General features: G+C 46.2%; 1 protein-coding gene across 1 annotated transcript in view; it reads left to right on the top strand.

The window, feature by feature from the left end:
• coro7 (coronin 7) overlaps positions 1 to 15,083 on the top strand; it is a 266,473-nt gene that overhangs the window by 19,979 nt on the left and 231,411 nt on the right. The window contains exon 7 of the mRNA XM_029773573.1: positions 7,947 to 7,997. Within this exon, the coding sequence (XP_029629433.1) occupies positions 7,947 to 7,997 (51 nt within the window). The remainder of the gene's footprint in view (positions 1 to 7,946; positions 7,998 to 15,083) is intronic.

The following is a 15,083-nucleotide window of genomic DNA, read 5'->3' as shown; positions in this document are numbered from 1 at the left end:
AGCCTTCCTATTCACATTAGTTAGTATGTTATCTGCCAAGCCTTCCTATTCACATTAGTTAGTATGTTAGTTATCTGCCAAGCCTTCCTATTCACATTAGTTAGTGTGTTAGTTATCTGCCAAGCCTTCCTATTCACATTAGTTAGTATGTTAGTTATCTGCCAAGCCTTCCTATTCACATTAGTTAGTGTGTTAGTTATCTGCCAAGCCTTCCTATTCACATTAGTTAGTGTGTTAGTTATCTGCCAAGCCTTCCTATTCACATTAGTTAGTGTGTTAGTTATCTGCCAAGCCTTCCTATTCACATTAGTTAGTTATCTGCCAAGCCTTCCTATTAACATTAGTTAGTTATCTGCCAAGCCTTCCTATTCACATTAGTTAGTGTGTTAGTTATCTGCCAAGCCTTCCTATTCACATTAGTTAGTGTGTTAGTTATCTGCCAAGCCTTCCTATTCACATTAGTTAGTGTGTTAGTTATCTGCCAAGCCTTCCTATTCACATTAGTTAGTGTGTTAGTTATCTGGCAAGTTGCCTCTTTTTTTCTTTCTCTCTCAAACAGAACAGAACATTGGATGTGTCATTAATTAGGCCTTAATGAGGCACTGGAGGCAGGGTACATAACTGTTTAGTGTAGGACGGCATCCATTAGGCCCCCGCATGCAGAAAACCCCAGTCACCTCTGACCCCAAGCCCTGCACACGTTCAGGATCATGTTCATTAGGCATCAAATGGAAGAAAATGGGCTGAAACAGGCAGGGACTACCTGGACTTGTCTAATAAGAAACCCTTGTTTTAGTTTTCCATAACAAAATGTTTTGCTATTTTCTTCCCTAATGAATACGACCCAAGCCTCTTCTCCCCAGCTGCCCGGCCGACCCCTAGCTCTCCTGGGGAGAAGGGAGCTATAGTAAGGGTCCTACCTCCACCCCTGACAGGTTCTGCGAGTTACTGCCTTTTTAAAGCAAAGTAAAGAGCGGAGGTGAAAAACAAATGCAGGAGGGGACCTCAATCCTCACCTGGCCACAGAGGCCTGTCGCAAGGCCTCAAGAGCGGGAGATTTAGCGCCCCAGGAGAGAGGACCTAGGCATGGAGGCCTGTGTGGTGCCCCTCCTGTCGTAAAGGAAATAATAACTGTGCTGGAAGGTATTGTGTGTGTGTGTGTGTGTGTGTGTGTGTGTGTGTGTGTGTGTGTGTGTGTGTGTGTGTGTGTGTGTGTGTGTGTGTGTGTGTGTGTGTGTGTGTGTGTGTGTGTGTGTGTGTGTGTGTGTGTGGTTGAGTAGGGGGTGCCAGAGTGGAGGGAGCTCTGGGGTTATGGGAAGGGGAACAGAGAGAGAGGGGAGTTTATGAGTAGAAGTGGAATGGTTTCATGTGTAGTTGAACTTGGACACGAGGCAGGGCCTTTTCATCAGCGGGGGTTAACATAACTCATTTTTTAACACTTCCTGCCTTTGAGGTACAGTATGTGCTGTGGCAAATGTTGGTGTACTTTTCTTCGTCCTCTCCTGCTCTCTTGGACACTTTCTCTGTCACATAAAGACATTCAGCGATAATCTGGTTGGATTCTCTGAGACAGAGCAAGAGCCTTGGGTGCTTTGTGTTCATTTGTCACCAAACATATAAAAATATATATATTTTTGATTGAAACAGGGAAGGACTACCTGAACTTGTACAATAAGAAACTCTAATTTTAGGTTTCTGTTGCAAAACATTTAAAAATGTTTCCATAAATAACCTTTTAGTAGACCAAGCAAGATCAAAACCTACAGAGAGACAGGCTGTCATATGACTCGGTGTGCTTGACAATTGTGGGGGTCATTTTCCCATGTTTGTATTCCCAGTGACCAGAAAGGAGTTGGCCCATCAGTCAGTCAGTGATGGCCCGTGCTCAGACCAGAATTACTCTTAACATGATGATAGTCCTTAGGAAGGCTGCTGCTGGCCTGAGAGGGTGGAGGGAGAGGGAGAGGGTGGAGGGAGAGGGTGGAGGGAGAGGGTGGAGGGAGAGAGACCGAGCGAGTGAGGCCGAGATGGACCGAGAAGAAAGAGAAAAAGTGAAAAACAGAGTGGAGGAGAAATGTGACACTAGATGAGAGCGTCTGGGGGTTTTGGCTTCTCTGGGTTGACTGAGACCTGGGGTGTAATTTAACTCAATGGGCCCTTCAATCGCTCCAATACCTTTTTATTAAAGCAAATAGTCCCTGCCAACGTGTGTTCAACTGAGGCCGGGCTCACCCAAATGGGTGAACGTGGGGGTGCGCTACATCAGATGAAGGGAGACCGTGGCCATCCATCCGTCACCCTGCGATCAGGCACTAAATGGAAGAAAACGGAGCAACTGGAAACTACCAATAAGAGACGCTCATTTTTGTTTTCGCTATGGTGTGCTCTAATACATACTACCCAGATTTAGGGGCCTAGAGATGCATAATTCCATCAAGGGCTGTAACAGACAGATTTTAAACACTGCAGTTCACCTTCCCTAACCTGTTCCATCAATCCTACACCAAAAAGAGAAACAGTTCCTATCCCGTTCCTCTCTCACTACCTCTCTGTTTGTCTTCATGTACTGAACAGCTCCTTTCACTTTCTCCCCATGCTGTTGTCTTCAGCAGCAGGTATGACCTCTCTATGGAGTCTTATAGCTTCTGCAGCAGCAGGTATGACCTCTCTATGGAGCCTTATAGCTTCTGCAGCAGCAGGTATGACCTCTCTATGGAGTTGTTATAGCTTCTGCAGCAGCAGGTATGACATCTCTATGGAGTTCTTATAGCTTCTGCAGCAGCAGGCATGACCTCTATGGAGTTCTTATAGCTTCTGCAGCAGCAGGTATGACCTCTCTATGGAGTTCTTATAGCTTCTGCAGCAGCAGGTATGACCTCTCTATGGAGTCTTATAGCTTCTGCAGCAGCAGGCATGACCTCTCTATGGAGTTCTTATAGCTTCTGCAGCAGCAGGTATGAACTCTCTATGGAGCCTTATAGCTTCTGCAGCAGCAGGTATGACCTCTCTATGGAGTCTTATAGCTTCTGCAGCAGCAGGTATGACCTCTCTATGGAGTCTTATAGCTTCTGCAGCAGCAGGTATGACCTCTCTATGGAGTTCTTATAGCTTCTGCAGCAGCAGGTATGACCTCTCTATGGAGTTCTTATAGCTTCTGCAGCAGCAGGTATGACCTCTCTATGGAGTTCTTATAGCTTCTGCAGCAGCAGGTATGACCTCACTATGGAGTTCTTATAGCTTCTGTAGCAGCAGGTATGACCTCTCTATGGAGTTCTTATAGCTTCTGCAGCAGCAGGTATGACCTCTCTATGGAGTATTATAGCTTCTGCAGCAGCAGGTATGACCTCTCTATGGAGTCTTATAGCTTCTGCAGCAGCAGGTGTGACCTCTCTATGGAGTTGTTATAGCTTCTGCAGCAGCAGGTATGACCTCTCTATGGAGTTCTTATAGCTTCTGCAGCAGCAGGTATGACCTCTCTATGGAGTTCTTATAGCTTCTGCAGCAGCAGGTGTGACCTCTCTATGGAGTATTATAGCTTCTGCAGCAGCAGGTATGACCTCTCTATGGAGTCTTATAGCTTCTGCAGCAGCAGGTATGACCTCTCTATGGAGTCTTATAGCTTCTGCAGCAGCAGGTATGACCTCTCTATGGAGTCTTATAGCTTCTGCAGCAGCAGGTATGACCTCTCTATGGAGTCTTATAGCTTCTGCAGCAGCAGGTGTGACCTCTCTATGGAGTCTTATAGCTTCTGCAGCAGCAGGTATGACCTCTCTATGGAGTCTTATAGCTTCTGCAGCAGCAGGTATGACCTCTCTATGGAGTCTTATAGCTTCTGCAGCAGCAGGTATGACCTCTCTATGGAGTTCTTATAGCTTCTGCAGCAGCAGGTATGACCTCTCTATGGAGTATTATAGCTTCTGCAGCAGCAGGTATGACCTCTCTATGGAGTCTTATAGCTTCTGCAGCAGCAGGTGTGACCTCTCTATGGAGTTGTTATAGCTTCTGCAGCAGCAGGTATGACCTCTCTATGGAGTTCTTATAGCTTCTGCAGCAGCAGGTATGACCTCTCTATGGAGTTCTTATAGCTTCTGCAGCAGCAGGTGTGACCTCTCTATGGAGTATTATAGCTTCTGCAGCAGCAGGTATGACCTCTCTATGGAGTCTTATAGCTTCTGCAGCAGCAGGTATGACCTCTCTATGGAGTCTTATAGCTTCTGCAGCAGCAGGTATGACCTCTCTATGGAGTCTTATAGCTTCTGCAGCAGCAGGTATGACCTCTCTATGGAGTCTTATAGCTTCTGCAGCAGCAGGTGTGACCTCTCTATGGAGTCTTATAGCTTCTGCAGCAGCAGGTATGACCTCTCTATGGAGTCTTATAGCTTCTGCAGCAGCAGGTATGACCTCTCTATGGAGTCTTATAGCTTCTGCAGCAGCAGGTATGACCTCTCTATGGAGCCTTATAGCTTCTGCAGCAGCAGGTATGACCTCTCTATGGAGTCTTATAGCTTCTGCAGCAGCAGGTATGACCTCTCTATGGAGTTCTTATAGCTTCTGCAGCAGCAGGTATGACCTCTCTATGGAGTCTTATAGCTTCTGCAGCAGCAGGTATGACCTCTCTATGGAGTTCTTATAGCTTCTGTTAATGTGGGTTTTTCACAGTATGGGTTCAAAACAGTGAGCAGATATTCCCCTTTCTCTTCATATTGGATATACTTTTTTATCCAGCTCCGTTTAATAGACACACACACACACACACACACACTCTCCCATGATAAAGAAATATTATTAGTTATTATCAGTGTGTGTGAGCCAGCTCCTCCTGATGTCACACAGTCTGGACTGTCAGTCACTGGGGATTGACACTGTTTTTTGTGGGGAGTTGCCATGGACAACTGGAAAGGGGAGGTTGGCTGTGTGTGTGTGAGAAAGCTCTACAGCAGGGTAGAACTCATTAACAGCAGCTTGAGAATGATTTTAGTTCTATGCCGCTTTGATTAAACAGCTGCAGTCTCTGCACACACACACACACACACACACACACACACACACACACACACGTGTTTGTGTTAGGGGGAGTCTGGCAACCCCATCTGTGTGTTTATGAGTGGGTGGATCGTGTGTGTGTGTGTGTTTAAAGCCAGTAGGTTATTGTCAGGAGGTTATGAGGGTCTGTTTGATTGTTTGAGTGTGTCTGTTTATACTGGTGGACACATCTGCATGGGACTGACACTCATCTAGCTGTTTGCAGCCAGATAGTTTCCCCTCCGGCAGAAGATTTTGTTTGTTGTTAGTACACTGAATAGTTCTCTTTTGGCAAGGGTAGTGTGTGTGTGTGTGTGTGTGTGTGTGTGTGTGTGTGTGTGTGTGTGTGTGTGTGTGTGTGTGTGTGTGTGTGTGTGTGTGTGTGTGTGTGTGTGTGTGTGTGTGTGTGTGTATTGTGTTAAGGTCAGTAAGGGCAGCCAGTCTCTAGAGGCGATGGTTGATGATCTGTCCACCCTGCCTTGTCTGCTGTGTTTTCCCTGCTGTGTGTGTGTTGGTCTGTGTGTTGCTGGGACTGGGCCTGGCACTGTGGTCTCTGAGCCCTGGCTTAAGCCTGGGTCACAGAGGCCCAATGCCACAGCCTTAGGCTACACTAACCTGTGGGTGGGCCGTCACCACACACACACACACACACACACACACACACACACACACACACACACACACACACACACACACACACACACACACAGCGCTTTAGAATTAGGAAAACCCCTGTTTGTTATTTCAAGCAGTAAACAGCAAATAAATCCATCATCTGAAGTGGGGACTGCTGGGGGAAAACACACACACACACACACACTTTGAACTGGGTCTTTGAAGGCAAGGCCAGGGGAAACCCTTCCTCTCAACAATCACTTTCTTCAACTTTGATTTCAGCTGGGGTGTGTGTGTGTCTCACAGAAAGGTTAATGCCGGTCTGCCTGTCTGTTTTCTGATTGTGTGTGTTTTCACTGTGTAAGTGCACAAACACCTGAGTCCTTGTATAAGTCAGTGTCATTGCCCTGATTCTTTCTGACGTGTGTTGATGTCTTGGTGGGGTTGTGTTTGGTCTGAGGGTTATTACAGTTGTTACCTGTTATTACGCTGTATGTTTCTGTCAGTGTTTCACTGTGATATCTGAGCCCTGTGTCGTACTGAGTGGCACACACACACACACACACACACACACACACACACACCAGGACAGGAGTGTCCCCGGCCACAGCCCGTTCCCATTAAACCCCATTTCCTCTCAATCACAGAGGATCCCCTCTGATTGGTTGGCCTGATTACTGCCGTATGCTGAGGGCCAGTGGGGGTGAAGTGAAGGGGGGTTGGGTAAAGGGGGGTTGGGGGACACACAATAGGGCAAGGACGGATCACTGAATTACTGCTCTATGATTCATAAAGCGTCTCAGAGTAGGACTGCTGATCTAGGATCCGTTTTTTCTTTTAGATCATAATGACTACCATCATATGGACAGGTAGGGCCTGATCCTAGATCAGCATCTCCTACTCTGAGATGTTCTATGGAAAAGGGCTCAGAGGATCTGATACATATACAGGGCCCAGAGTTTTACCGGTTCAGACCACATGGTCAGGAACACCTTGTGGCTGCAGTTACATAGTCTGCTGTAATTCCTGGCTCCTGTGATGTAGTCAGAGAACGTTTGAATCCTAAGCAACCTACATACACATTGTTTGAAGTACAATAGACCAACATAGATACTGTAGTAGGTCAAAGCTGTGTGCTGGAAAACCTTGGTAGAGCATGGGTGGAGTAGGCATTGTGGTGCTCATGTGAATTTCTTATCTTTTTTGGCTTCAAACCAATACATTTTTTTTGTTTTTAATATGCTCAGAGGAAAGTTTATTAGGTACACCCATCTAGTACTGGGTCAGAACTCCCTTTGCCTCCAGAACAGCCTGAATTCTTTGGGGAATGGAAACATTGCTCAATTGGTATCAAGGGACTTAACATGTGCCAGGAAAACATTCCCCACACCATTACACCACCCACACCATTACACCACCCACACCATTACACCACCCACACCATTACACCACCACCACCAGCCTGTACCGTTGACACCAGGCAAGATGGGACCATGGACTCATGCTTCTTATGCCAAATCCTGACTCTACCATCAGCATGACGCAACAGGAACCAGGATTCGTCAGACCAGGCAATGTTTTTCACTCCTCAGTTGTCCAGTGTTGATGATCACGTCCCCACTGGAGCCAGTTCTTCATGTTTTTAGCTGTTAGGAGTAGAACCCGGCGTGGTCGTCTGCTGCAGTAGCCCATCTGTGACAAGGACTGACGAGTTGTACTGCTGTTATTATTGTACTGCGCCGTGAAAAGCCCAGGAGGCCGGACGTTTCTGAGATACTTGAACTAGTGCGCGCCTTGCACCGATGATCATACCACGCTCAAAGTCACTTAGGCCACTGGCTTTGCCCACTGAATGCCTCGATGCCTGTCTGCCTGTTTTATACAGAAAGCCACGGCCACGTGACTCATTGTCTGTAGGAGCAAAACCATTTTTGTGAACGGAGTGTTGTACCTAATAAACTGTCCGGTTAGTGTATTGGTGTCTGCTGAAATGAAATTATCAGTCATTTCATGGACGATGGGAAGTTATTTCAAGATTTTATAGTGGTTCACTGTAATCATGATTGGCTTCTACAAATACCAGGAGAATGCTGTGGTTGCACTGTTTAAGACCCTGCTAACATGTTCTGGTGTGGTCCAGTTCCATATGCCTGTCATGATTTACAAGAGTAAGAAAGGGACCAATCAGTCTGGGCTTCTGATTCAAATCTAAAGATCTGTCAATATTGTTTTGGGGCATTGATTTAAGTACTTCTGTGTCATTTTCCAAGTAACCCAAATACGCATCTTTCCTCTCCTCTGTTTTCTAGGACAAAAAGCTGCGAGTCTTTGACCCAAGAGCCCAGCTGACACCTGTTCAGGTAAGTTCCTCTACTGGACTCCACATCTCTCCTAACCCACAAGAACTAACCAGAAGCATCATTCATTGCCATCCATCCAGTGAATGTATGCTGCTTGACAGAGCTCATAGTATGAATGTGTAGATTAACAGTGGACAGGGGAGATACCGTCTGTATGACTGTGACCTGCAGTGGGAGTAGGACCTGGCTCTCTGTGACTTTGTCCTGGAGGTCAGCGGAGGTCAGCCTGCCGGACCAGGTATCAGAGGGTTAAAGCGTGTTACTCTGTGTCTCTGTCTAACACTTCACTAGATGGACAACCTCCGGCACAGTCAGCTCTCCATCTTCTCCTTCTCTGTGTCGATTTCTAATGGCTGCCCTCCTTACCCTTCCCTCTGGAAGCTGCCCTGTCAGTCTGTAGGCCTAGCCCCACGCTGTGGTGGGACGGTGTAGGGTGAACCTGCCCCTACATGCTGGTCTTTGGTCAGTTGTGCATTTTCTCCACTTATGGTTAAGTTTAGGAGGTTGAGGGGAAGCTGATCCCAGATCTGTACCTAGGGGAAACTTCACCGTGGAGCGGGGTGAGATGTCCTAGTCCTACTGAAAAACATGGTGGCTTTGGCCCAAAGCTCTCACCGCTGTCCCTTCTCCCTGATTTATCTAAGTATTGATTCATTAGAACTGTACACAAGCTGGTTACCCGTGGGAACCAAGGGAGACATTATGAAATGTGTTGTAGGAGTTGGTGTGACCTTGAACCTCTGTGACCACTGGTTACTTCCTTACTGGGATTTATCAGAGTTGTTGACGATGGCAACCCAGTCCCAGCTTTTGTCCAATCAACCCTGAGCAAGGCAGTTAACCCACTGTTCCCCGGGCGCGGGAGACGTGGATGTTGATGAAGGCAGCCCCCCCGCACCTCTCTGATTCAGAGGGGTTGGGTTACATGCGGAAGAAACATTTCAGTTGAAAGCATTCAGTTGTACTTCTGACTAGGTATCCCCCTTTCCTTTCCAATAGTACTCCATCACAACCAGCAGGAATGAGGAGGGTTTGCAACATTGAGGAGGGTTTGCAACATTGAGAAATGATTCTCTCACATTTTGGCAGCAGACATCAAAGGGGACCTCCCAGAGAGATTTCATTAGTGATATAGTTCCTGTGTTAGTCTCCCTCTGTCATCTGTAAACAGAGAGATGTCATTAGTGTTATAGTTCCTGTGTTAGTCTCCCTCTGTCATCTGTAAACAGAGACTGGCTGGAAAAACAATACATGCTCTAGCCAGCAGATTAATTATTACACACCGCCCGGGTGTACATACCTGGAGGACAGATCACTGCCAAAGAGGGGTGTGTGTGTGTGTGTGTGTGTGTGTGTGTGTGTGTGTGTGTGTGTGTGTGTGTGTGTGTGGCTCTGACACCTTTGTAAAAGGATTACTGTTTCAGAGGCCTCTGTGCCGACTGACGTCAGGTGCCTTGTCAGAAAGGAAGTTGAGAAAAGTTACATATGGATTATTCTGTACGTGGCATTGGGCTTTGTGTGTGTGTGTGTGTGCAGGTGCGTCATTTTTACTGTGAGCGTGTTTGCTGAATCAATGTGAGAGAGGATAACTGGCTTCAGTCCAAGTGTTTGAACCCTCCAGTTCAATATTTACTTCAGGTGTGTCAATCTGTCAGACACTGGAGAACCTTTCTGAAAACATCTCCAGCTTTTCAACAACAGGACAGCACTCCCATGGACTATTACTTCACTTCCCCTCCATTGGATGCGTTTGGCAATGGGACCGTTGTTAGAAATGAACTGCTACTCACGTGACTCAGAATTCCTTAGATCTCTCGATGCGTTTGGATAAACAACATTGTGAAACCGAAGTAAAACCTGCTGGAATGTTTTCAGTTTGCTCATTTAAGGGTTCTTGCTCGTTAGCTTGGATCGGAGTAAGACTTTGTGAAGGGTCCACATGTCTGGAACTCAGAACCCACGGCTTCGGACACACACACACACACACACACACGCTTACACTCTCATATTCATCAAGAGGACCTGCTATGTGTGCTATAGTTACCCAGAAAGCCCCAGCCCCATCATCTCAGCCCCCTTGACAGCTTTCAGATGTCTCTCTGGAGAACGAGAGAAGGAGCGCCACTCCCATTAACACCATGCTGGGTGGTAGAGTAGACTTTAACGAGCAGAGCAGTGGTTCATCCTAACACACAGCTGGTGTTCCAAATGGCACCCTATTCTCTTTATAGTGCACTACTTCTGACCTGGGCCCATAGTGCTCAGGTCAAAGTAGTGCACTATGTAGGAGAAAGGGGGGCATTTGGGACAGACAGAAACACAATGAGGCTGGTAATTGGACCGGATCGAGGGTGTGAATCTAATGTATACATGGGTCTCAGAGTACTGTAAAACACAGCATTACACACAGCATTACATTTCAGTTAACACTGGGGATCTGACAGACATTCGCTGCATCACAATGAGATCTGGGGGAAACCGACGGCGGTTTGGTTTTAATGTCTTTGTGATGCCCCCAGATGTCTTTGTGATGCCCCCAGATGTCTTTGTGATGCCCCCAGATGTCTTTATGATGCCCCCAGATATCTTTATGATGCCCCCAGATGTCTTTACGATGCCCCCAGATGTCTTTGTGATGCCCCCAGATGTCTTTGTGATGCCCCCAGATGTCTTTGTGATGCCCCCAGATGTCTTTGTGATGCCCCCAGATGTCTTTGTGATGCCCCCAGATGTCTTTGTGATGCCCCCAGATGTCTTTGTGATGCCCCCAGATGTCTTTGTGATGCCCTCAGATGTCTTTGTGATGCCCCCAGATGTCTTTATGATGCCCCCAGATGTCTTTGTGATGCCCCCAGATGTCTTTGTGATGCCCCCAGATGTCTTTGTGATGCCCCCAGATGTCTTTGTGATGCCCCCAGATGTCTTTGTGATGCCCCCAGATGTCTTTGTGATGCCCCCAGATGTCTTTGTGATGCCCCCAGATGTCTTTGTGATGCCCCCAGATGTCTTTGTGATGGCCTCAGATGTCTTTGTGATGCCCCCAGATGTCTTTGTGATGCCCCCAGATGTCTTTGTGATGCCCCCAGATGTCTTTGTGATGGCCCCAGATGTCTTTGTGATGGCCCCAGATGTCTTTCTGATGGCCCCAGATGTCTTTATGATGCCCCCAGATGTCTTTGTGATGCATCATAAAGACATGCTCCCAGATGTCTTTGTGATGCTCCCAGATGTCTTTGTGATGCCCCCAGATGTCTTTATGAGGCCCCCAGATGTCTTTGTGATGCTCCCAGATGTCTTTGTGATGCCCCCAGATGTCTTTGTGATGCCCCCAGATGTCTTTGTGATGCTCCCAGATGTCTTTGTGATGCTCCCAGATGTCTTTGTGATGCCCCCAGATGTCTTTGTGATGCCCTCAGATTGATTGTTTGTTTATGTCAAACTTAAAGGGGCACTGATATTAACAGTTTTGATTTTTTAAATGAATGATACTCATTGGTTGTTGAAGGGTATCTGTTATTCATGCTGTCCAAAGCTCCATCTATGATTTTAAGTGGTAACATTTCTCCAGCCCCATCTCTGAGGTTTATATCAAATCAAGTGGTGGGGCTCCTGTTTCCTTGTTTTTAAATTATACAGTGGGTCTTTAAGATGCATTCCACTAGGGTATCTGTCTTGTCTTCTGCCCCACAATGCATTGTAACAACTCTGTCTGTTCTGTCATGATTTGATGGGAGCGAATTGCCGGCGAGGCCACAATATAAACAGTACCGGTCTCAAAACGGTCTCAACTTTGCCTCAGTGTATGTTGTTAACCTCATAGATAACTATGTTTTTTTTTCTTCATGCGAGACAGCCATTGTTTCCTCATCAACTGAGGCCACGGAACACTGCACCACAATCCTCTGTTGGAGGAAAGCCGCCCTGGTTCAAACGCTTTCAAATCAAACTGTCATATGCGGCGAATACAACAGCTGTAGACTTTACCATGAAATGCTTACTTACGAGCCCTTTTCCATCAATGCAAAGTAAAAAAAGTGTTTTCCATTTGCTAATTTTCGAACACAATAAATAACAATAATGAGACTATATACACATCTTTATGGCAGACAAGCTCAATCTAGCACATAATGTAGTATTTGAAATGATTTCCAGTAGTATTTGAACCCAGGTCTGGAGGAAAGTTGGTAACTATCAAAGGGAGGATCTCCTCTAAAGGAGGTGAGAAGTGATGAAGTGTTTTGACTTCACTAAACAAATCATGTCATCATTCAGCAGGCGTTCAGTGCAGCAGTACCATCCAGGGCTATATCTTGGAGCGTGTCCTGATTCCACCCCTAGCCAAACCTGGGGGAAGTGGTTGTTAGAGGAGTTTGCTTGCTAAAGCACTGTTGACCGGGATAGCTTTCATTCAGTACAGTACCATCCAGGGACATATGGAGCAGATTGTTGACGTGTCCTGTTCAACCCTAGCCTGGACGCCAAACCTGTTGCTATGTTCATTTGGCATGACAATGACCATATGAGTTTGCAAGATGGCACAAACAGATCTGGGACCAGGCTAGTTCCACCGTAGCCGAGATGCCAAACTTGGGTGTGCTTTAGCCTACTATTTCTAAAACCTTCGTTACGGCAGTTTGCTTGCTAAAGCATAACCATATGGGGCAACTCTGGTTCCCACTATGGCCAAGCTGCCAAGTCAAAATGCGCTTTATCGGGAATTTAGGGGAAGGTTTAGGCATACGGTTCTGGTTAAGGTTAGGATGGACATGATTATGTTCCCTTATAGGCAGGTGGAGTAAATATATAGACAGTAATTGTAGCTGTGATCTTTGCTGTATTTATGGGGAAAGAGAGCTTGCTGGGTAATTTAAGCTTCGGACAGGAAGAGCTGTATTCCAACTGTGCGTGTGTGTGCATGCGCGCACGCATGCACACATAGTGTACATTTAGATAACTGGCACAGGTTGTGTGTGTGTGTGTGTGTGTGTGTGTGTGTGTGTCCTCAGAATCTCTCACAGCTGAAACGTGTCGTTTTGATCTTTGGATGTTTTCCACTTAGTCCCTTTTTGACAATTTTTGTACAGTCAGTGCGGTTCGCTTATTTTTTTGTGCAGTGTGAAGACTCCAAAGGAACTCGGACCCCTCAAAGAGCCTCCGAAGAGAACTGAACTGAGACCATCTCGAGACGTGGTCTGAGTTGTCATTATTCTCGCACCACACACTAGATCAGGGCTTCCCTAACTCGGTCCTGTAGGCTAAGAGAGATCTTAAGCTGTTTATTCGATTGTGGGGGTTTGAATAGTGTGAGAAGACCACAACATATTTGGTCTTCAATTCTAGCTCTTATTTAAGGGGCAGTAGCCTGCATTGGGTGTACAATTTTCAATTACAGCATGATTTAATCTGCAGTTATTCTTCTGCTATTAATTCTGTTACCGATAATATTTTCATGTTAATTGTATCGTCTGATTGCATTCATGAGACATAATAATAGTAATCTATTAACTTCCAAAATGTAAGTCCGATAACACGTTCTGATTAAATGGCTTGTCCTGCAGTTTGTAAAAAAGTGTATTGAGTGAATGTTGGAAAATGATCTTGGTTCCCTTCTAAACATAGCAATGTGAATCCAAAGAGGACTGAGTCACTTTAAAGAGGACTGAGATTGGTTCTTTTAAAGAGGATTCTATGTGAAAACACCCTTATTTTACATTTGATTACCTTTCAGTGCTTGTTACTGTCCCTTTTTTTGGTTTTCTTATAGAAACACCTGATATTTATCTTGCTCTCCCCATGGCTCTGTACTTTCCCTAATCATCCCCAAAATGTCCGTCTAGTCTCCCTTCCTAGAGGCATCTACTGACCTCCCTAGCGAGGCCTCTTCCCTGCCCATACTTAGTTACAAGGTTTGGTGTGGTGCACGTGCCTGGTTTGTGTCCCATCCGTGTGTGTGTTAGAATTACAGAGCTGAAAATACTCCTCATTCTTTTGGGCCAGAGCTGGCTGCAGATTCGGAGGCTGTGGTCCCTGGCAGGGAAGAGGAGAGAGGCAGACAGGAAAGGGAATGGTTTCTCTGGATTCTTGGAGGCCAGATTCCTCCATTTGGGCTTCTGCTGCTTTTGGTGAAATTCGAGAGGGCCTGGAATGGGTTTTGGAGGAGAGAGCGGGCAGGGCAAAGGAGTGAAAACACACCGGTCAACTGCATTACTGAGGCCGGACACTCCCCTCTCTCTACCCTCTCTCCCCTGTTACTTTAAACATACAGACTGTGTGTGTGTGTCGCTGTGTGTGTCCGTGTGTTTGTGACTGCTCAGAATCTTTATTTTTCATTATAGGAGGTGTGTGTGTGCGCATGTGGATCTCATGGTCATTCAGCCTCACATTTGTCATTACAGGAAGTCAAACCTAGCAGTGGGCACGGTGGGCTAGCTTCCAGGCAGTGTGGACTCTGGCAGCCATGACAATGAGGCTCTGTGGCTGACTGCTGCTAGAGTAACTTATACAGTATTACTGTTTTGGGCCAGAGGGAAGAGCTGTAAAATTGGAGAGGTGGGGTATAGGGAGGGAGGGAGGAGACGAGAACAAAAATACAGAGGGAGAGAGACCTAGAGGCAAACCAACAGATTTCACCACTGGTTTTGTCCTCCTTCCATTGTTGTTGCCCCTTGATTATGATATATTTTGGTATTTTATTATGATCCCCATTAGCTGTTGTGAAAGCAGCAGCTACTCTTCCTGTGGTCCACACAGAACATGAGACATGAACATACAGAACATTCATAGACAAGAACAGCTCCATGACAGAACTACATAGCCTACACATTAATACATACACACAAACTATCTAGGTCAAACAGGGGAGAGGTGTTGTGAGGTGTTGCTTTATCTGTTGTTGAAACCAGGTTTGCTGTTCATTTGACCAATATGAGATGGAACGGAGTTCCATGCAATAATGGCTCTATATAATACTGTATACTTTCTTGAATTTGTTCTGGATTTGGGGACTGTGAAATACCCCTAGTGGCGTGTGTGTGTGTGTGTGTGTGTGTGTGTGTGTGTGTGTGTGTGTGTGTGTGTGTGTGTGTG

The sequence above is a fragment of the Salmo trutta genome, chromosome 1, assembly GCF_901001165.1.
Source record: "Salmo trutta chromosome 1, fSalTru1.1, whole genome shotgun sequence".
Taxonomy (NCBI): Eukaryota; Metazoa; Chordata; class Actinopteri; order Salmoniformes; family Salmonidae; genus Salmo; species Salmo trutta.
Note: the sequence above shows the minus strand (reverse complement) of the source record. Positions and strands in the feature narration are given on the sequence as shown.